This window comes from Purpureocillium lilacinum (genome assembly GCF_023168085.1).
Source record: "Purpureocillium lilacinum CBS 284.36 DNA, scaffold_3, whole genome shotgun sequence".
In the NCBI taxonomy this organism is placed as follows: Eukaryota; Fungi; Ascomycota; class Sordariomycetes; order Hypocreales; family Ophiocordycipitaceae; genus Purpureocillium; species Purpureocillium lilacinum.
The window spans coordinates 103311-125039 of NW_027072113.1; the positions used below are offsets into that span (position 1 = coordinate 103311).

Genomic DNA, 21729 nt, shown 5'->3' on the forward strand with positions numbered 1-21729 from the left:
ATGGAAGTGGTATACTTTCCACCCAAGACGGAGACCGCGGCCGAAGAACCTCCCAACGCCGCCCCGACGGCTCCTGAGTCGACGAACCCTCCAGCCTTGAAGGTCATTATCGTGGGAGGTGGTATTGGTGGGCAGACGGCGGCCATTGCTCTCCGTCAGCAAGGGCACCATGTGAAGGTTAGATGTGCAAGCATTCCCAAGGCATTTGTCGAGTTTGACACCTTTTCAGGTCTACGAGCAATCCCGCTTCGCCAACGAGACAGGAGCCGCCATCCACCTCGTGCCAAATGGCCTCAGTGTTTTGCATCATCTGGGCGTTCCCGCCGAGGAGCACGGAGCCAATGAGATCACGAGTGTGAGGCTACCTCCTTACTCCGGGTCAAGGAATCTTTGCTGATGAGGCTTCATCTACTCTCCAGACAAGGCTGCGCAAACACTCTGGAGAGATCATGAACGTTTTTGACCACTCCAGCCGACGAAATAGGTTCCAGAAAGTAAGACTGCCGAACGCCAGTTGTCAATCAGGATACTGACGAAACTTCTAAACAGGACTGGCTTCTTACACATCGAGCGCACCTCCACGATCATCTCAAGGCCGTCGCTACCTCTGCCGAAGGCTTAGGCAAGCCAGCTGATCTACTGTGCTCCTCCAAGGTCCAGCGTGTAGACCCGGAGAAAGGCGTGGTCTACCTCGCCAACAGCGAAGAGGATCAGGCCGATGTCATCGTCGGAGCCGACGGCGTGCACTCGGTTTGTCGAAATGCGATATGCGACGATGTCCCTGTCCCTCATCCATCCAAGGACTTTACGTTTCGCTTTCTGCTGAGTCGGGAAGAGGTCGAGAGCGATCCCGACACAGCCCCTCACGTCAATCCAGAAGTGAGCTTGGATATCTGGTATGGGCTTGATCGCAAGGTCGTCATCTATCCCTGCGCCAGGAACAAAATCCTCAACTTTGTGTGCATTCATCCAGCTGAATTGACCAAAGACAAGCTCGACCTGGACGGGGATGCGCTGAAGGTGGCGATGCTTTCCATCTATGAGGGATTCCAGCCGGCGGTAATTAAGATGCTCGATAAAGTTAGCCCTGAAGCCCTGAAGCTTTGGCCATTGCTGGATATGGCAACCTTACCCAGGTACAATGTCGGTCGCCTGGCATTGATTGGCGACGCAGCCCATCCCTTTCTACCTCACTTGGCCCAGGGAGGTGCGATGGCCATCGAAGACGGTGGCTCTCTTGGCATCATGTTGTCGAAGGGCATCACTCCGGACGAAGTCCCAGAGCGTCTGGAGCTGTACAACAAAGCCCGTTACGACAGAGCCACTCTGTGTCAGGAGCTGACACGGTTGACCGGTGGAGACGGGATCAAGTCCACGGAGTTCGACACATCGAAACTCAACTGTAAGTGTCAAAGCACATCCGCGCACAGGTTGCTCATTCTTCTGACCGTATACTCTCTTTATAGTGAACAATACTCTCGAGTATTTCTTACCACACGATGAGATACACGCTTCCACTGAGGTCCTGAGGCGGCACCTGTGGAAGAAAGACGAGTCAGCCAGATGGAAGCAGCCCATCGTCTTCGGACCCATGCCCGGCCCTCGCAACATTCCCTCAGAATGCTCCCAAGGCGGGGCGCCATCAACCGTCACAACCGCAACAGTCAGGTTCAGGACAAGTGCAACGCTTCTCAAGAACCTGTTCCCAAACAAGGCATACAGCTTTTCACATGACGGCTCCGTCGGAGAAGTAAGCTTTGTAGTGCAACAACTTCGCAACCTGGACTGGCTGGGTGGCGGCGGGTATAACGTCTTCAGCCTTTATCTCCACGACATTCGGTATACGAAGGAGGACGGGACCAAGATTCACGGCTTCTACTGCCCCGTCACCTTTGAGGACTGCGCCGATCCCATGATCGCTGGCCGGGAGGATCTGGGATGGCCGAAGCTGTTCTCGGATATTGACATCCAGCAGCCGTCCGAGGGAAGCATGGAAGTGTCTTTGTCGTGGCACGGTGCCAAGTGGGCGTCCTTTTGGTTACGCGGCCTCCAGAAGAAGAATCCCGAGGCGGGGGACAGTCCTCCAGGCCCTGCCACACCGCAAGAAGATGGTATCTTCATCCATAAATACGTTCCCGGCGCTTCGGGGAAGTTTGATCAGCCGGATGCCGAGTACGACATGTTTATCCCGAAGCCTTTCGGGAAGAACATGTCGGAGAGACACCAGAGCAACGATAAGCTAGTGACCTCGGTCGCTGAGGAGGCAGGCGTGGAGTTCTTCCCGCTGGGCTGGAGTAAGCTTCCGACCCTGAATCATATCGTGAGCCGAATTGCCGAACTACCCAACTTCGGGAACACAGTCGGCTCGCTGAAGCCCGAAGCGGGCATGAGAGACTTTTCAGGCGGCTATCGGGTGGAATGATGCCATTCTTGCAGCTGATGAAGGATTGCGGCTGCTGTATGGAGGGCCTGCTGGGGTGTGCGCAGGCATGGAGACACTGTGTGACGTTGAACCGCTGGAGCAGTAAACCACCAAGCCGTTGAAAGCGGCAGATCGTCTCGGGAACCTGCATTGCCTCACCGAGTTGCATGTGAGATCCTGCATCTTGCCAATGGACGTGAAACCAGGGTGCCCTTAGCAAGTTTTCATGTCGACATATCCAATCGGTGGGTTGTGTTGCACTGCTGATGCCGTCGCGACGCGGGTCTCAGGAGGTCGATGCGGCGCTCCCGCCTGCACGCTTGAGACTCTCAACTTGGATAAGCTTTTGCAGGACTTGGCCGAGAGTCCTCGCAAGCAGCAAGCGCATTTTCTTTAGAACGAGGACTGCTTGTCCAAGCTGTGATCGGGACCCAGGACTCTTTTCAGCTGTTTGCCTAAACCTGGCATGTCTGCTGGCCCAAATGACGAGGCCTGCGTTGAAGATACAGAGTGCGTCGTGAGGTGTCTCAATGTATCCTAGCCTCTCACCCGATATTGTGAGATCCATGGCTGGAATCATAGCTACCACGTCCATGATCTGCAGTGCGTGTTCGAGAGCAGTCTGCACATCGAATGAGCGGCACCAGCTTCTGATGCGGTCGACCATGGTTGGCGTGGGCTCTCGTTGCATTGTGGCCGAGTATGCGGCGTCGCTGATATCGGACAAGGGCGCGTGGAGCGCGACAATTATCATGTGCCCGAAGAATCGTGCCGATATCTTGTTCGGGGAAGAGTTCTGCAACAGGGTGTCGACCGAGGCGTGTATGATGGCCGGGTCGTAGTCTCGGTTCGTGGCTTCGTACGAACTGCCTACCCAGTGGCCACTGGCTAGCCAGGAGCCAGTGGACACAAAGATGAGCTTTCGTAAGATAGGGTCGTGTTTCGACGTTTGTGGGTTCATGAGATGTAGCGCTTGTTGCTGTACATAATTGAACGGCTGGGCGGTGTCGGAGTCTGGGGATTCTGTTACACCCCAGCTTGTATGTGCCAGGTATGCCGGTGTCAAGATGGGCTTCAGTTGGAAGAGCGATGTCCTGTAGCTCTCCAACAGCAATATGTCCGCCACCAGTCTGCCGACTGAGATTAGTTCCTGTCGCTCTAGGTGACAGAGAATGAGAACTACCTTTCTTGTTGAACCTTGTCGTTTCCTGCGACGTCATCGGTGGAGAGTAGGCCGTGCATATAGAGGGACTAGTAAGGGGAAGAATAAGTGACTTGGAATGACGAAGTTGAATCATCACTTTCCGCACTTACCTGGATCAAGCTGTGGTGATATGCCTCGCTGAGTTCTCGGGAGCGAGGATGTCCTCCACAGATGCCAAATAATTCGGCCGCCAGAAACTGTGTCCAATGTCAGAAAGCCGATGCGCTATCGTTCGGGTTGTCGCGGGGTTTATACGGCTTGAACCAGGCTCATGGCGGCGGGCCGCGAATGCTTCACAGATCCAGCGACCTGGAACGTCAAAGTTAGCTGGAACAAATGCCGTGCTAGATGAAATCTTACAGAGTTGTTGAGTAGCCGGTTGGAATCGGTAAATAACACCCTAGAGATACGTGGGCTACCCTTCAAATTAACAAAAAGTGATCCCACAGCGGCCATGGCTAGGATCTGCTCCGGCTGGGTGTGTGAGGTAATGGCGAAGCCCTTGAACGAGGTGAATGTCTCCGAGACGTGCCTGAGGAATATGTTTAGCAGCGAGTTCAGTACCTCAAGATCGTACGTGCGAGGGACCAGCGGCATTCGGAGCCATCGAGCCGTCTGTTCGTCAAATTGCGAGCCCGGGATATCCAGCTGGAGCAGCTCCGCCAGATATTCCAGACCAGCCTCGTCGTGGAACTGCTCATCAGGGCTGGCCAACATAGCGCCATTCAGCGCGAAATACTCGTCTTCTAAGCCAGGGAGAAATGTGGTGCCCATCCAGGCCAAAGGGTCGGCGAAGTTGATGGTGCTCTTCTGATGGATCAGTCGACGAGAACTTTTGCCACCGGTGGTAGGCGTCTTGCTCACCAAGTCGCCCATACAATCAGGGTTCATTGCGTCAGGACATGGAAGACCCATGCCATGCTCCTGCATGAGTTGTACATCGGCAGCTAGGTCGATGCCGCCCATCCAACCCTGCAACATGGCTTCGGGAAGAGCGGAAGCGGCCTCAGCACTCGACGAGAGGTTCGAGGCCACGAAAGACGTGTCGTCAAGTGCAGCATCCGACGTATTCACCAAGATTGTTTCCGTTTCGATGTGCTTCGATTCTCTAGAGTCGATTGGTGGAGACATGGAGTCTGGCGAGTGTAGCAGCCGGAGGCGATCGGAGCGCTGGTACGTGCAGTCATGCCGCTTCGCGACGCATTTTCGACACGGTTGTTTGCCGTCGCACTTCAACTTCTTGCTGTGACACAGGTCGCAGGCAGACTTGACCCTGGAGCGAACCTCGTCGCTGCCATTTGCTGTAGCGTTTCGCAGGTTCTTGGAGCACTTGTCGACATGTCGTCGCAGAGAGTCGGTTCGCTGGAACTGGTGGCCGCAGAAGTTGCAGCGGTATGGTCGCAACAAACTATCTAATCAACACGTAAGCAATCGACACACGACTAGCTACCCATAAAGTCCGAACGCGTACGTGTCGCAAGATGCCTGTCGCGATGTTCGGCGCGACTGAAATTGCGGTCGCAGATGTGACACTGCGACGACGTTAGCCGGCTGGCTGGCTCGGCCTCGCTCAACAAGGGGCATCGGAACACAGACAACGAAGGACGGCGGCGCTGAACCGTCCCGCGTCAGTTTTGACGCACGAGTAGACATGTTGTTTATGCTTTGACGGAAGGTTAAGGAACTGAGGGGATCGCAGCCTCGCGATGTTGGTCCTGACAGTGAGTATAAGGCAGACGTGACATCCCGACCAGGATGGCACAGGCCACGAGGGTACGAGTACTTCGTACTGTAGGCTCTATGGGCGCCAAGTGAATGCCCCCACACTCCGTGAGAATGGACAGGGGCGGGGTAGCGTAGCCAGTGACAATAACCGCTCGAGCCGTTCCTCTCCGACTGTACGCGTACCGCGTAAGTCGCGATCCAGGTCGCAGCAGCTGGTGCCAAGTCCCCGATGGGGTCGCCATGGTCGTTGGGACTACCAGATGCTCTCGGGCTGAGCTGTATCTTTCCAAATCCCTGCAGAATGCGCGCCATCGTGAAATGGTCGGGTTGAACCCCGTGACTCCCGGGGTATCTACGGCGTAGGGTGCGTAATGAAAGGACCAACCAACCAACCATCAAGCAAACCCTGCGATGTTGGCTTCCACCCCCACGAGCGAAGCCCCTTTTTGTCTCAACATTGCCACGAAGTCTATCCGGCAGACTGTCAACATATCTTCGCGTCCAGAGCCGTCTGCAAACTCTAGCCATGGAAAGTATGCAAGATGTCTGGTATACCAGGAGGCGCCCACGCCGCCTGGACTCTCAGGAAGACCAAATATACCCCGAAACGAGCGTCTTGCAGGAGTACAAGACGGCTCTTCTGTCTCAAGAGAAGGCGGAAGGCGACTTGGACTTCTTTCAGGGGGCGCCAGGCGAGTTGATAGCGAGCTTCCGTGGTGACAGTATCGAGGTCCGCATCACCCCTGCCCCTTGTTGAGGAAGTTTCAGCCTGTGCTGAATGAGCCTCGACTAGCCCTCCTTTCCTTCCAACCTCTTCAACCGATTGAAAGATCTGGCCCCACCGGCAGATGAAGTGGACATGCTGCGGACCGCGTCTCTGTCCCAGTTCTTATCCAGATGTCCATTTATACAAGGCCTTTCTCCAGACTTATTTCACGCACGCTCGAAATACTTGTCTTTGTCAATGGCGTCATTAGGTGCAGTCACTCTCACCGACATTCCCCGTAGCCGAAGTCTCTGGAAGCTTGCAACGAAAACGCTCATGGCTACCTTGGCGTTGGACAACAGTCAGACACGCAACACGGACATCCCCTTAGCTGTAGGTTATCCCAAGCATACATAGAGGTCTCCTCCTATCTTGCATCTAACCTTGAACCCAGTGCCTACTTCTGGAAACCGTCGGCGTGCTATCCAGTGACTTGACCATTTGGCACCTCACCAACAACATTCATGGTTGCGCGGAGGCTGTATGTTGCTGTGTTCCACAACCCATGTTAACATGCTAAGATATACCAGATCTTCAAGAGAATCTGGAACAACGCCGTGGACCCAGCTTCGGGCAGGTCCCCCGCCGCCAAAGACAGGACGTAGGTTCCCAGAAACTAAGCGATCTCGGTGCCTGGCTAAGTGCAACTGCAGCAACATGGTGTCTTTTGTGGTACTAATCGACACGCTGCGCTCACTGCACATGGGCATGGCTGCGTCGAGCATATCCGCGTTCGCCGACATTACACTCGAAGCACCACACCATTCGCTGTCAGGTCTCCTGTCGCAAACTCTCTTTGCGGGGCCGCAGACCGAGTGGCCGGCGTTCAGCCAGGACAACGCCCTTCTGACGATTCTTCTCATTCTCAGTCACACGCTCATCTGGGTGCGAGAAATGTCCCCGCTTGCTCCATCGGCGGAGACAGTCTCGCCTCAGGGTCGATCCAATGTCGATGCCGAAACTCAAAAATGTCGGATCAGAATTGAAAGGGCACTCGACAAGTGGGAAGGACAATACAGCCGAGGAGCATTGCCAGAGACTCGAGCTCTATTCTACTTCTGTAGGATGCACCTGCGAGCCCCTCACCTGCATCTGGTTGCCGTTTACGCCCAGTATGAGCCTCTGGCCACCCTGTCACCCATACCGTTGGAGAAGGTCTCTAGCATCGTGGAGGCAGACACTAGCACGCTAGATGAAGCGGCTCATTTTGCGTGGCTAGTCTTGGAGCAGGTTCCCGACGCCGCAGATGTAACTGCACTCTGGTTGCCCATCATCTTGTATTTCTCTGGGTTGTTGGTATGGATGAACATTGCCTCTCAGGGGCGGTCACGATCTCATGGGTCACTTCGAGTCTTGCAACTCTTTGGGCAGAAACTATCCTGTATGCCGTGGCCATGTTGTGCCGCATTTGCTCACAATCTCGAGAGAATCGCCATGTCCTAGAGACATAGACAATGAGACATGATCTTTCCGCGCCCCGCGCCCCATGCCCCGCATCTGTCGGCTCTCGCCTCGATGAACCATTGTGCCGATCTTTTCCAGTGATCATCCCGAGTACTGTCACATAGCTCGGTACGGTACCGCTTGGTCGAGCCTCTGGCTGGCCCCATCCGGATGAGTTGGGCCAGGCTCGGCTCCCCCGCAAGCCGAGCCTCTTTGCTTCCCCGCTTCCTAGCAACCAAATCACATAGCCTCACTGTCTCGTAACATGATTCGGCTCCGAATCCTTCGTGCTTCAACATGAGAGTTTCGTTCCCGTGAGCAGTGTCAGGTGTGTTAGGTCTGGCTCAACGCATCATCATCGCCCTTCAGCCGGCAACCCGCACCCGAGCCTTGGCCTCATGAGGCGAGTTTACGAAGCGCTTAATAACAATAAAACTAGACATCTCTTCGAGAGCGGACACTAGACTTCACGAAACATCAAAATATTTATCGAAGGCTCGTTCTACTGCCATCAACCGTTTCATACTGCATCCCTACGCAATGGCTAGAGAACACGTTACTGTGGGTATCGTTGGAGGTGGGATCGGTGGCCTAACTTTGGCGAAGATGCTAGAGATGATTGGAGTCTCGTATATTCTGTACGAGAGCTACCATGACATTGCGCCAGATGCAGGTGCTAGTCTCGGTGTTATGCCTAATGGGCTGCGCATCATAGATCAACTAGGTCTTACCGACAAGTTTGAGGCATTCCACGTAGTCCACGACTACTGGGAGCACCGCGACGGCGAGACCGGAGATCTCTACGCGCGTTCTACATTCATGAGACACTATCCTGCAACGTAATTGGGGCCCTCTGATCGGACGCAGCTTTGCCAGACAGCTAACCGGCATGCAGCATGGGTTACGAAGGTTTCTTCATGGCTCGACAAGATGTGTTGCGGCTACTCTACGAGAGCCTCGAGGATAAGAGCAGGGTTCACACCTCAAAACGTGTCGTTTCTATCCAGGAGCTCGATGATTCAGCTGTCGTTGAGGCTGCGGATGGCAGCTCCTTCTTCTGCGACTTTGTTGCTGGAGCTGATGGAGTCCGAAGCGTTGTTCGGGATCATATCCTGGCAGCAACAGCCCAGCCCCCCTTGGGCTGTAAGTGGGGAACCCTGATTCGCAATGTACGTGGTGTTTCTGACAGTCTAGAAGATCTTCGAGCGGAAGCTGCCTGCGTGTTTGGCATATCGAAGCCAATTCCGCAAATTCCAGCAGGGCGCCACTTTACCGTGTATAGGCCTAAGGTCTCTGGCCTGGTGTTCGCGGGTTTGAATGGCAGACTGTATTGGTTCCTCTTCAAGCTTCTGCCTGAGCCTATCGAATACGGTAAAGCAACATCGTATACCCAAGCTGATATCGACGAAGTGATTGCAAACATATCCGATGCACCTGTGACGGATGGTGTACGATGGTGTGATGTATGGGCTGCGAGAGAGCAGGCTCTAATGACAGCTCTAGAGGAGGGCCTGTCACATTCTTGGAAGTCCGGAAGAATGCTTCTTCTGGGTGACTCTGTTCACAAGGTGAGAGGCTACTCTGCCGTTCGAGTAGTCCAGCCGTCGTTAACATGCCCTACAGATGGTACCACACGCGGCCATGGGCGCCAATCAAGCTATGGAATCGGCTGCGTGCTTTGTGAACAATCTTCGAAAGCTGCCGATGAATCCCGATGGCACCTTCCCGCGCATTTCTCGCTCCCAAGCCGACGAGTGCCTTGAGGCATATGCAAAGCGACGTCAAGAGCGTATGGCCGTCATCTGCAAGGTCGCGGCAACATTTTGTAGGATGCAACTCAAGGTTGGCCCTCCAGCACAGGGCTTCATCGGTGCTCTTCGTCATTTTAGAGACGAGGATTTCCTGCAGAAGGGTCTCGAGCAATTGAGTGGCGCAGAGGCCTTGGAGAACTGGCATTGCGGTAGCAAGTATGTTGACTACTATGGCGTGGAGTCTGTTAAAGCCTTGAAGATTCTCGAAGAAAAGGGGGATCTGGCTGCTCTTGGGTTGGAGAGAGCCGTCGTGCAGTAGGGTATGGATTCACTGGTATATACAGCTACTTTTGTGTAGAGTAGTATTTATATAAGAACAGTTTCCCACGCCTCAGAGTTAGTGGAGATGATCCAGCTGGTTATCTCGCACTTACGGCCTTCAGGTACTGAGCTCGCTCTTCAGAATCTTTGTGTGCAGAGGGTGACACTCCTGGAAACCTGAACTGAGATCAATCCGGGCTTTGAAACGCCGAGATAGCACTCGCATGTCATTGACCTTGTAATCAGGCAAAAGATCACGGGCCATCAAATCACGAAAGCCAACACGTAGGTTGCAAGATGTCTCTTATTCAACAGCGACACATGCTCAAGACTAAGGATTTTACCCATCCTGCTTTACTCCTTCGCGGGGATAATAGGCAGCCGCAAGAAGTTCTGGAATTCCCCTCCGATGTGGATGGCATTGAGCCCTCCCAGCTTCTCAGGGTCTCGATCGTCAGGGTGGTTGTGCTCAAATACGCTAACACCTTCCGAGTCACCGCTCGAAATCTCGATTGCAACCTTGTCGCCCGGCAAAAAGACAGAATTGGTTGGCCAGATCTCAATATCGACCGTGTAGACTTCTCCAGCTTTGACAGGCTCGACGTCGGTGGAGAGATAGTCGCGCTCGGGGATAATCTTGCTCATCTCAGTCGGGTGCTTGGTCGTGGCTCGCAGAGAGACTCGAAGCCAGCCACGGGCGAGGGGGACTGGGTCACCAACGGCACCAGTGTAGAACACTTGGCAAGTCATCAGCTTGGGCTACCAGCAAATGGGAGTCACTACCCAAACTTACCTTCTTTGCCATTGGCATCGATGTGCCGGAGGGTCGCAAAGACATCAATCTCTGAGGGCACTTTATCCCCATCTGCCTCAGCAGAGACGCTCAATCTTACGATAGGGTGGCCGGTCATCTCAGTCTCTTCTTCGAATGGCGCTGAGACAAAAGTGACCCCTCCTTTCGGCGCAGTGTAGGTGACGAGCCCCTCTCCCACCTCCGACGTGGAGCTCCTCTCGAGGCCCATAGACTTGCAAAAGTGAAAGTCCGTATAGACGGTCCTCGCGAGAGGCCATTCCATCTCAGGACGTCGAGGGAACGCATCGCGCTCCGCCTTGGGATTATTGAAACCAGGGTTGTCTCTTCGGATACAAAGGCTGACGGGTGGAAGTTTCCCTGGTGTCGACCAGCCTTCTGGATCAACCCCCTTCAAGAAGGCGTCGAGGAATGACTTCTGGACAGCGACTTCTTCGTCGTAGTAGAAGGGAAGATCATGACGGCCAGTGATGAAACGAAGATATTTGAGTTTCGATCCGATGCCGAGATAGCCAAAGATATTGCCGCGCAGGTGGAGGTGAATTGCGCCCCAGTTGGCGACGCTTAGAACGGGCACCTCGATGTCAGCCAGGTCGTAGTCGCGAGACTTGTAATACTCTTCGTCTCGGAACTTGTACTTCGCAGTGTCAATGGTTTGGTCAGCCCGATTCTCGGCAAGCTCTTCAGCAGACAGGACTCCCTCCAGACTGTCGGTACCCCAGTTCCGTTCGGTTCTTCCGCCGAGTCCGTACTGGTTCGATCCGACCTGGCGGTCATACCAATACTCTGCAAGCCAAGCATTTGTCGTTAGATATAGAAGCATGTCTAGGAATTGACGGGTGGTACTTGCTGATGAAGACATTGGAAAGGATACCGCCGTGGCGGACTCGGTCACGGTAATAATCCGACATCCCTTGAAGTGTGTCAATAGGTGCAACTTTGAGTCCATATGGCGTCTACTTGCCTTCCCAAGGAATAATGCAAGCGAGGCCAGCCGGCTTCCGGGCCGCCACACGCCACTGGCTGCCCGCATAGTAGCTAATACCGAGGAGGCCGACTTTCCCATTGCTCCAGGGCTGCACTGCTGCCCACTCGACCACGTCCACAAAGCCATCGCAGGTGGCCGAGCTCATGGAGTCAAGCTTCCCCGGGCTGTTTCCAGACCCGCGCTCATCGGCTCGAACCACGACATAGTCGTTAGATGTCCAGAAAGCCGGATCAGGAGTCTCCCATGCGGAATGCTTTGACTTCTGGTGCGGATTCACATCCGCAAACGAGTGAGAATGGAATCTGTTTCTCTTGTCAAACGCGGTTAACTCTCTCGATCAATTGGCCGAGACTCACTGCTCATAAGGAATATCCTTGCCATCTGGAACATATTGTTAGTCTCCCACTAATGACAGTCTTGGCATTACTTACAAGGTCCGTATGTGCAAAGCACAGGGAATTTTCCTTCTTTTTTGGGGCGATATACATTGGCACGAACGAGGAGAGGATCGTCTTTAGTCTGGGGAGTGGACCTCTTCAAGGGGACGTCCACATCGCGTTCAAGCACGTATGGGCCGGACTCGTCAACCACATGGAGATTCTTGAGTGCGAGAGGCATTTTGTTCGAAGGAAGCGTAGAATCGAGTGATAAACTTGAACCCTTGTTTCTGAGGTCCTGAGGCTTTGCTCAAGAACTCAACTTGAATCGTGAGATGTCACCTAGTTGTAGGCAGCTGAGAACCGCCAGACGGGCAGCACAGTATTCAAGAGCCGATGTCCAGCGATTAGCACTGGCCGGCACATGGGCCATCACGTCTGAGGCACTCGGACCATGGTGGGGACCCCGCGTGCGTTCAGTGATCCTATGCCGAGGGGTTCCAGGCCGACGGCTCTCCCCCACACTTTGCCGGAGGCGCTCGGCCATGCTTATGCAGATCAGAGCGTTAGTCACTTGTCACATGCACTCTACCCGGTACAGTACATCCGGACTGAACAGAGGATTATATTAATAATGTTGAAATACTGTATAAAGCGAATCTCTGTGATGACGCCGTGGCCCAGGACTGGTAACCATCTACTCCACAATTGACTTCCACGATACTACATACCTCTCATTCTCAAGCAACATGGCTAGCCCGGACAAGGTTAACCTCGGCCGCTTGGCCTATACAGTTTACAAACATCCTGATATCACGAAGTTTCTGCAGTTCGCCAAGGATTTCGGATTCGACGTCACAGAGAAATCTGAAGATGGCAACTTTTACCTCCGGGGGTATGGCGTGGACCCTTACATCTGCGTCGCTAGCGAGTCTGCGCCAGGCGAGGCGAAGAGCTTTGGTGGCTCTGGCTGGGTGGCACGAACCGCAGAGGACTTTGAGCGAGCTTGCAAGATGCCAGGAGCCGAAGTGATTGACGTCTCCAAGCGCCCCGGAGGTGGCAAGATGGTCCGCATACCTGACAACAACGGATTTCCCTTTGAGGTTCTCTTCGGCCAGGAGGAACGCCCGGTCCCAGAGCGTGGGCTTACTAGGGTGTTGGACGGTCAGCCGAACGTGAACACTGCATTGGAAAAGCCGAGGAAGGGTAAGCGGCTACACCAGTCACAACCCGTAACTTTGGTAGGCTTATGCTAACGTTCATTCCTGGTGCTTGCCTAAAGGCCAGTTCAACCGCATGGCTACAGGTCCGGCCATGATTCATAAGCTAGGTCACTTCGGCTATGCAACCGATAACCAAGCCAAGACGAGTGCGTGGTACAGCGATAACTTCAACTTCAAGGCGACGGACATCCTCCATAAGCCCGGAGACCCGTCTGCGGAGCTTTTGGCCTTTTATCACTTGGACCTCGGCCGAGAGTACTCGGATCACCACTGCCTCCTGATCGCAGGGCATCACGGGCCTCATCAGACGGGAACAGAGGTCCACCACTCCTCCTACGAGGTGGAGGACTTTGACACACAAATGATGGGTCACCAGTGGCTGATCGAGAAGAAGTACCAGCAGATGTGGGGCGTAGGGAGGCATGTCATGGGCTCTCAGATCTTCGACTACTGGTTTGACACCAGTGGCTTCATCATGGAGCACTACACGGACAGCGACGTGGTCAATGAGGATACGCCGACGCACCGCCAGGAGAATACGCCAGGCGCAATCTGGGGTCCTCCTTTGCCAACCGCCAAGTTTGAGGCCTAGTTTGTTACTCTATATAGCTACGAAGCGCACTTGTACATACTCTGACATTGTTTTGTTGCGGTAATGATCCTGGCGGAGGCCAGCTCGAGCCCTCGGCCGCTACAAGTGTGAATGTGTCATGTCTATTCATGCTCTACGCTATGTACTTTGGCGATCTCTATTTTTCGTTGAAAGTCCGCCGATCTACAGTCCATTCTGTTGTGAGCTGCTCGGGCAGAGGCGGGCATGGCGCACCACGAAGCAACTTCACGCGCGGCCCGTACCTAAGCACAATGCACAACGCCATCTGCGTGAGTATGGCATTCCTGTCCGGTGGTTAGCGAAAAGTTTAATCGGTATCGGATCGAGGGATTTGCTTACAGTCGGCGCGCTGCTCGTTGCGCTTTGGTCTGGCTTTGGCGTTGACGTAGGAGCCGGCGTCGAAGCGGATGATGCCTTGGAGCTTTGCGGCTTACCAGTGCAGCCGATCCCTGGGGCGGCAATGTCGTACGCCCACACGTCAATGGCAAAGTACTGAAGGGCGTTGCTGTCGATACCACTCTTGTCCGACTTCGTCTTTGCGAGCTCTAGGATGCCAGCGTAGTCTTCGGCAAAGTGGTCGACAATTCCCTCGCTGATGGTGGGCACATGCAGCAGTCGGTGCAAGAGGTCGGTGGCCCAGTAGGTGTTGAGCTTGGATCCAGCGACTGTGTACCCAAGATTGCACACTGCTGACAGGGGTCGACGGATCTGAAAGGACAGAGGGCAGATGACGGTCTCAGTCGTAGCATTGCTACCCCGCCAGTGTCCAGCCCAGTCTGTTCAGCACTCCAGGTCAGCTCATGGCTTCTGATACAACCCGGATTGATGCTAGGCTTACTCTTCTGTGTCTCGCAATTGCGGTCGGGATCATCGCAGCGGAACAGCATGCCGGTCTTGTCGGCCGCAATGATTCGATCATACCAGCCAATGGGGGTCGCACTTGAGCTGTTGCCAAAGTATTTTTGAGTGAATTCGGAGCGGTTACCCCATCGCAAGAGGTGATCCCTGGCGTGTTGCGCTACCTGGACGGCCTCATCCAGGCCCTGCTGGAGCTGGGCACGCAACGTACTGTTGCAGGACTGATGAATGTTGAAGGACGGTTTCCAACCCTCCGACCAGTCATAAACATTGGCCTTTGCCGTTTCTTTGGGGATGGTAAGGGTGACGGTCGCCTTGGGGTCCTGAGTAATGATGGGCGTGCCAAGCGCATGCTCCAGGAGCATGGCCACCATGAAAGAGGTTCGTAAATGCATTTTCACGACTTAAATGCGATCAAGATCCTGCAAGTCAAGGTGCTTCGTCTTTCCGATCGTCTCATCTTTTGACAGGCAGCAGCGTTCACCGGTTCTTATACCTTCATTGGGGTGGTCAACCACGTGGGAACCCAACGAGACCGACAGCCTGATGGCTCACGTTACTTTTGCAACCTACATGGGTAAAGCAATAGTCTGCGCAATTTCGCCATGTCGGTCCAGAGACCCTGTTCGGTCTGGTGTTGTTGCTGCCCATCAAGGTCACCCGCGAAGTGGGCGTCGATGCCATCAAGGTGTTTACTGGAGGACGCCAAGACAAGCTTAACCCAACACAAGAGAGCAGCCAAACATATGCCCAATCAGCTCAATATTTTTATGCTTAAGAGATAAGCATACATCTTGATGGACCCATGCTGCGTCATTGGCAATTGCAGAAGGTTCTTGAGAAGATCTTGCCCCCTGTAAACCAGCCATCTCGCGTTCCGGGCCGCATCGTGGATGACGAGAGGTTTTATGTAATGCGTGACACATGGCAACAGAGACTCTCCCAACTCAGCGCACTGAACTGCATTTCTTTTAAACCATGGAAGTGTTGGGTCTGCAACTGATTGTCACAACGTTCGTCTCGCTCAGCCAAGGTTGTGCCTTCCACCAGAAGGTCCATGTCATCCTCAACACAGGCACGGTGTAATTAATACGGCCCCACTGACCATGGCCTTTAGCACACAGTCTTCCACAAGAAAGGGCTGTTGAAAGGAGCCTAGAGCTGTCGCTTCATTCTTCTCCACGCGGGCGTGGCGCACACCATACGTGCGACGCGGACGCGCCATCCCTGGAGCCCAACGTGGAGTATTGGCGTGCAGCAATCCTGAGGCTCGACTAGCAAAGTACACCACGTTCTTGGATCACACGAATTGTGCCAAGTGTTATATCGCAACGCTGCGGCCTGTCTATACTGTACGTGCACTACCGCTCTGTCTATCAAACCTCTAAAAATGTTCCACCAATGCTGACCAGAGCCAGCACTGAGCTCAAAAGTAAATACTCTGCTCCTAATTCCAAGCTGAATGCAACCAAAGTCATGCCCTCGTAATCATCCATGCCATGTAGCAAATTATCTCCTCTCGGCGATCATCGGCGTTGAAGTGGGTTGCTCAAGTTCAAGCTCAACCAAGTGCCGGACCGTTCGCGAGCGATCGAGCTCAGAAGCCGCCGTTGGGGTTGGGGTTGGGGATAACGTTGCCGCCCTGCTGCACGGGAGGGATGACGGAGACCTTGGTCTTGGACGCGAGCTCCCTGTGCTTGCTCAGGCTGACGGCGGGGTTGTCAAAGTTCTGGTTGATGACGCCGACCATGCCGTTCTGGCAGTGCGAGCCGACCTGCTGTGGGCAGTAGTACCAGATCGGCTTAGTGTCCTTGACGACAATCTGGAAAACCTTGGGTGCCTGGCCCTGCTGAGTGGCAAAGTTAAATCCGGAAAAGAACGAGGTGCCGTCGGCCAGAGGCTGGCATGGCTCGCCAAAGCTGGACTGCGCGACGGAGTGGTTCTTGGGGAGGTAGTGCCACTCGACCACATCGCCGACCTGGGCGACAACGTTGTCCGGATCGAAGCGAAGGCCACCGAGACCAGCGACAACCGAGTGCGTGACGCCAGTGAGAGGGACAGTCTTGGAGACTTCCCTGGGGACGGTGGTGGTGGGTGCAGCGGAAACGCTGGCGGCCAGGGACAAGACGGCAAAGGTGAGGGCGTACATGTTGGCTGTCGGTAGGTTGTGTTCCGGGTGAATGAAGCGAATCGTTGAAGTTAAAGTATGAGAGTTAAACTGTGGCTTATTGTTCTGATGTTGATGGCGCTGAGTCTGATGATGGGAATAAACATCGGGTTTCCTCGTCCGTGACGGACATCTTTATAGAGTTCATCTTGCCAGTCCTTCCCGCCCCAGCCCGCTCTGCCTTCAACTACCGCCTCCCGGCATCTTGACCAGCCGAAGTCAGTGCTGACCATGCTGTGCAGTGTAAGACGAGATATTATTGACATGTTTCCCATGTCTACGCCGCACGTCTATAGTCGACGATGCCAGAATAAACGGGCTGCGACGCTCATTCGTCGACGCCTCCGTTGCACGGTCGCACCGCCGTGGGCGAGGGCCGGAGGCGGAGGCTGAGCTGGCCCACACGTGCTCCCGGAACGCGGGGCCTCCGGGGGCGCAGCTACTGGAGTGAATGTTTCCGAGGTCAGCCAGCGGTCAGCAGCCCTACCCGGCGTGTTTATTTAAATGTTTGCCCCTCCACGGTGGGCCGGTTGGGGCTGACACGTTAAATTTGGCAGCCAGTGGCTGTGAGGGCCATCGCCTGGAATGTTGTGCTCACTGCTCACCGGGCTAAACGCCAAGGTAGGACACGCCCCGACCCGTCGGTGAGCGCAAACGCGTGAGCACCGAAAGGAAACCGGAGTGTAATCCTCTGGGGCCTGACTGACTGCCCAGGCTGTTTTTCCTACGTCTCGGTGAGATGCACACGGGTCGGCGTCTGGCCGGGCTCATCGCCGCGTCCGACGTCGCGCATACTTGCTGACTGGCAGCCACCACGCACAGAAGTCGAAAACTCGAGATGAGATTGAACAACACCTTGCGCCAAGCTAACCTGCCTGACCACCTACAAAGGCTCTCGCGCTTGGCAGCCTCGAAAGTTGAAGCCAACGCGGGCGATTGCCGACGTGTTGTCATCACCCATCAGACCGGAGAGCACCACCATCGTCGCGCAATGCAAGGATGCGGGCCAGGTCTGAGGAAGGCAGGTTACACAACAAGACGCGGCACTTGCTTTGTAAAACGGTCGCTGGGGGCGGAGCATGTGTCACTCCTGTCATCGTAACGCGGCAGTGGTCGCGCTGCCCGGCGCACGCAGTGGCTGCCCACCAGCTCTACTGCAGCGCGTCAGCACATGGACAATGGCTTCGGCAATAACTTTGGTGAGCAAGGGCAGGAATGGAGGAGCGCGAGGTGATCGTGTGTTTCGCTCGGGTCTAGTGGACTTTGCGTTAGAGCCCAAAGTTGTCGAGGCCGCCTCCAACAAGCACCGTTATTTTGTAATTGATGAGATCCGCGAGGCCGCTCGTTGACAGTGATCGAAAACCTGTTACCACTCGCGAGCTGTAGTATAATGCATGGAGTACTCACTTCTATATACTATGCGATTAGCCATTTGAAGGCCGCGGGAATGTTGACTCCTGCGTCGAGAAAGGTGTAGGGTACGATGCGCGACAATGCCCAGAACCAAGGACGCGCAAAAACAGGTGGCCGGAACAATGGTGTGTATCCCTACCGCCGTACAAGGAACGCGCGACTCAGCGAACGCGTCGCTGATTCCCTCTGCCACTCCCCGGCCGAGCAGTACCGGCCTGCATGCTGTTGCACTCGAGTAGCCACGCGAAGCAATGTTCCAAAGGTGTCAATTTGAACCGCTGACGGCAGACTATGGAAAACCGCTGGCGATAAACACTGATATCACTTCGTGTCAATACCATGGCCACCGCCTGGGCAGCCCGTGGGCAGTCTTCGTCTCCCTCAACCACGCAACCACTAGGGAAGTAGGGAATCACCCTGTTCTCCACCTCTGGCCCTGTGCTGCTCCCTCTGTGTACCGCTACGACTCAACACGAACACGCAAGCGACCCGGGTTCGCTATAGCCCACAGCGCAATCTTCGTCATTGGGGCCCAGGAGGGCCAGGATGGCGATAATGCGAGCCTCTATATGTGCGAGGTTGAGAGAGGAAGAGAGTGGTTGCTAGCGCTCGGGCGAGTAGACGCGGGCAAGGAGCTCGCGAGCCAGCACCACGCCTCTCACCTAAGTTACGCGTACCGAACGCATACAACCCCAATCTTTCCTCTCTCAACCTCGCACATATAGAGGCTCGAAATGGCGCCATCTTGGTCCTCATGGGCCCGGATGACAAAGTCGGCGCTATGGGCGATAGCGAGCCCGAGTCGCTCCAGTCAACCACCCAGGCGCCGCGGCAGCCGGCTGGTCGCACTTCCGCCGACGGCACAGATATAGATGATGACTCTTTCGAGCCCTTCGTGCCCAGCCCGGGCGTGACTGCTTCGGCCGATAAGAGTTATGGAGCGTGGCGAGCCGAGTCTTTCGGTTTGGTCAAGCGGGTGTCGCAGCATGATACCGTGCAGGTCTTCTGGGCTCACTATAGCAAGCCTCGATATCGACTTCGAACGAATGAACCGATTCTGAGGCTATTATGCCCTGCCCAGCCGCGACTGCTCCGGCCGGCAAGAACAACGGTATGGACTGCATCGAGCCGGAAGTTTCGGGTCGGTCAAACCAGACGTCGCGGAGGGAAGCGGTGAAAAGTTGCGTCTGAAAGTCGAATCGCTTCCCGGACGGGGCGTGAGCGGACAACCCACCTTCTCCCAGTCCTGCGGCGTAAGGTGCGTCCACTGCTTCTTAAAGGCTAGCGAGCGCGAAGGGCAGCCATCACTTCTTTGAGCTGCTCTGTAGAGAGCAGCTTCGTTGAGCCAGTAGGCGTCGCAATTGGGTCTCTCAGCTTCTCACGGATGTGACGGGGCACGACAGGACGCGTTATTGAACCCTAGGTTAACAGCATAGGCAACCTGCCTCCTTAGAGAGATCGAGATCCCAGTGCTGTGGTCTATGATTGCATCTTGATAGCCAGATTGTACAGTCGAACCCGGACGGAGTTGGCTGTTGCCATTGTCACCCGCTAAGATGGGTCAGCTTTGGACGCATCGCTCGACTTGGCTACACCTACCCCAGCGATCTCGCCGCAGAGCGTCGGTACGGTCGCGAGAGGGACGACGTAATCGTTGCATTGGAGCCGTTCTTCTGCCGCTGTATAGGTACTACAAATACGGCGAATTTCCTTTGCGATCTTTGCCTGTAGCTGGGCTCGTCTCGGTCGGATATGCAAGTCGCGGTCGGGCAGGGCATATTAGGCTGTGACTCAATTGATCAGTTCGAAGTCGATATCGAGGCTGACCATGGTGAGCCGGCAAGAGTGGTGCTTCGTATTGGTGCCCGCGACGGCGGCAACGGCCTAGCCGGTCAGGAGGCCGACACGGCGTCTGACTGGCCGACCCGAGAGAACCGAGCTCGCTGCAATTCACATCGCAGTTTGCACCGGCCGGGCCCAGAAGGGCCAAATTGGCGACGTTGTGAACCCCTCTGTAGGCGGCCAAGGAGGGAGAGGGCTCGGGCACGGGAGCCGTTCATAATAAGGACGCGACCAGCCGGGCCAGGTGGACCTCGGCGGCAACAGCCGGGCCGCTATTAGCTGCGGTGTGACGGGGTAAGCTGGCAAAGGCTCAGCCCACTGGCCACTGGAGATTCTTGAGGGAACCAACATGTGTTGTGTGTTGGCAAGCGCAGCCTGGCGGTGAAGCTCGTTTGATCAATGAGATTGTGAAAGAGGAACCTGTCCGTACGGACCGCGCCGGGAACACCGTTTTGCACCGGTCCAGGTCGCCGTCTCTAGCGAGAGGGAGAGACATGGTGGAAGGTCATGTGCAAGGAGGGCCCAATTCAAGCGGTGCCGTTCCCCGCGTTCGTCGGCCAACTCGGGAGATCAGCGCAGTGGCTAGTGGGCACTGGGTACTGTCCGAAAGGCTGGCGGCCTCGACAGTCATCAAAAGCCGCCTGTACAAGTGCCTGCTGTACGGCCAAGCTGGACTGTCACTCAGCCTGAACACCACCCTCAAGGAACAGTATCCAGGCCATGTCTCAGTCAGGCCACCCATACAGAACCCGGAGAACTACGCGTTCTGTTCTGAAACGCAACGCAGACGCTGCTAGCAACCGAGAAGGCCATGGCGTCGTTAGTTGGCTGGCTGTCAGCCGGCAAAGTGAAGACACAATTGGCGTCACAGATTACCAATTTGGCATCTCGGCTGGGTAAATCCAAGGCCTGGCAGTGCATGATCGCTCACAATTTGAGACACCTTGCTTGTAGTTTGGTCTGGTTCCCTCCCCTGGCATCGACGCCTTCCCGTACATTGCTGGCGCAGAAGACCGGTTGCTCGCGCGTCGCTCCCGCTCAGCTTGCATGCCTGCCACGCGACAGACAACAGTAACCCCTGAATCTGACATTATAATCGGCGACCTGCTGCCTCTTGCCCTTTCCTAGCAGGCTAGAACGTTCTCGAAGGGCGCAATGCGCGGCAGTCGTCAATCCACGTCCTTCGGGTCGCTGTTCGCCATTGCTTCTGCTCTAAAGCGTCAAACACGATCTGCGTGAGCCGCAGCGTGTAGTCGGATGTAATGGTCGCGACTCGTGGGCATCTTGGTAGTTCCTTTGACCAGCCAGCTCCGTAGCATCAATTGCCAAACTACAAACGCACGAGAGGAGACGCGACAATGGTCGTCTCAAGGACGACTACCTCCCAAGTCCACGACACTTCGCTGTTCTCTAGCCATTTAGTGTAAGCTCCAACACAGGGAACTGGGGCCTGGACCCCGCCATCAGACCCGCCCCCAGAAAAGCCCCCGGCGCCAGTGACGACTCCAGGCCCCGTGTATTGGTAGACCGCACCATGGGTGGCTGAGACCCGGCTTGCCTCTGGCTCAACCGTTGAACACTCGAGGCAATGTGTAGCTAGCGCACGTCCGAGCGCAACGGCATGGCTTGCTCCATCAGCTCTGTCATCAACGGCCCGAGGCGAGTCCACGCGGTATGTGGGTAGACAAGGTCAGGGGCATTAAAACAGCAGTTGACTCCGCTCCCGTGTCGGGCTTTGTCCTCGCGAGCATGTGGTGAGCAGCTCTCGGTCGCAGCCTGCATGTGACGGCACGATGCATGGCAAT

At 55.2% G+C, this 21729-nt stretch overlaps 7 protein-coding genes across 7 annotated transcripts; 3 read left to right on the plus strand and 4 right to left on the minus strand.

The window, feature by feature from the left end:
- On the plus strand, positions 1-2422 carry PLICBS_003904 (uncharacterized protein; the record flags this gene model as incomplete). The annotated part of the gene is made up of 5 exons (XM_065600338.1): positions 1-171; positions 230-378; positions 485-494; positions 550-1402; positions 1467-2422. The coding sequence occupies 5 exons, from the start codon at positions 1-3 to the stop codon at positions 2420-2422; spliced, it is 2139 nt and encodes a 712-aa protein (XP_065456410.1).
- A 393-nt stretch (positions 2423-2815) lies between these two features.
- On the minus strand, positions 2816-5663 carry PLICBS_003905 (uncharacterized protein; the record flags this gene model as incomplete). Its single annotated transcript, XM_065600339.1, has 9 exons — positions 2816-2877; positions 2972-3552; positions 3606-3673; positions 3737-3823; positions 3882-3935; positions 3987-4158; positions 4204-5038; positions 5098-5158; positions 5535-5663. 9 exons carry the CDS (start codon positions 5661-5663, stop codon positions 2816-2818), a joined length of 2049 nt encoding a protein of 682 aa, XP_065456411.1.
- Positions 5664-6393: 730 nt separating this feature from the next.
- On the plus strand, positions 6394-9630 carry PLICBS_003906 (uncharacterized protein; the record flags this gene model as incomplete). Its single annotated transcript, XM_065600340.1, has 9 exons — positions 6394-6450; positions 6512-6598; positions 6648-6718; positions 6771-7413; positions 8167-8399; positions 8456-8703; positions 8758-9006; positions 9064-9128; positions 9184-9630. The coding sequence occupies 9 exons, from the start codon at positions 6394-6396 to the stop codon at positions 9628-9630; spliced, it is 2100 nt and encodes a 699-aa protein (XP_065456412.1).
- Positions 9631-9986: 356 nt separating this feature from the next.
- Positions 9987-12049, minus strand: PLICBS_003907 (uncharacterized protein; the record flags this gene model as incomplete). The annotated part of the gene is made up of 5 exons (XM_018327939.2): positions 9987-10369; positions 10426-11229; positions 11489-11733; positions 11788-11812; positions 11863-12049. 5 exons carry the CDS (start codon positions 12047-12049, stop codon positions 9987-9989), a joined length of 1644 nt encoding a protein of 547 aa, XP_018173457.2.
- Positions 12050-12557: 508 nt separating this feature from the next.
- PLICBS_003908 (uncharacterized protein) lies at positions 12558-13623 on the plus strand (the record flags this gene model as incomplete). Its single annotated transcript, XM_018327940.1, has 2 exons — positions 12558-13014; positions 13091-13623. The coding sequence occupies 2 exons, from the start codon at positions 12558-12560 to the stop codon at positions 13621-13623; spliced, it is 990 nt and encodes a 329-aa protein (XP_018173458.1).
- Positions 13624-13886: 263 nt separating this feature from the next.
- Positions 13887-14876, minus strand: PLICBS_003909 (uncharacterized protein; the record flags this gene model as incomplete). Its single annotated transcript, XM_018327941.2, has 3 exons — positions 13887-13928; positions 13984-14420; positions 14483-14876. The coding sequence occupies 3 exons, from the start codon at positions 14874-14876 to the stop codon at positions 13887-13889; spliced, it is 873 nt and encodes a 290-aa protein (XP_018173459.2).
- Positions 14877-16099: 1223 nt separating this feature from the next.
- PLICBS_003910 (uncharacterized protein) lies at positions 16100-16651 on the minus strand (the record flags this gene model as incomplete). Its single annotated transcript, XM_018327942.1, has 1 exon — positions 16100-16651. One exon carries the CDS (start codon positions 16649-16651, stop codon positions 16100-16102), a length of 552 nt encoding a protein of 183 aa, XP_018173460.1.
- Between the last annotated feature and the right edge of the window lie 5078 nt (positions 16652-21729).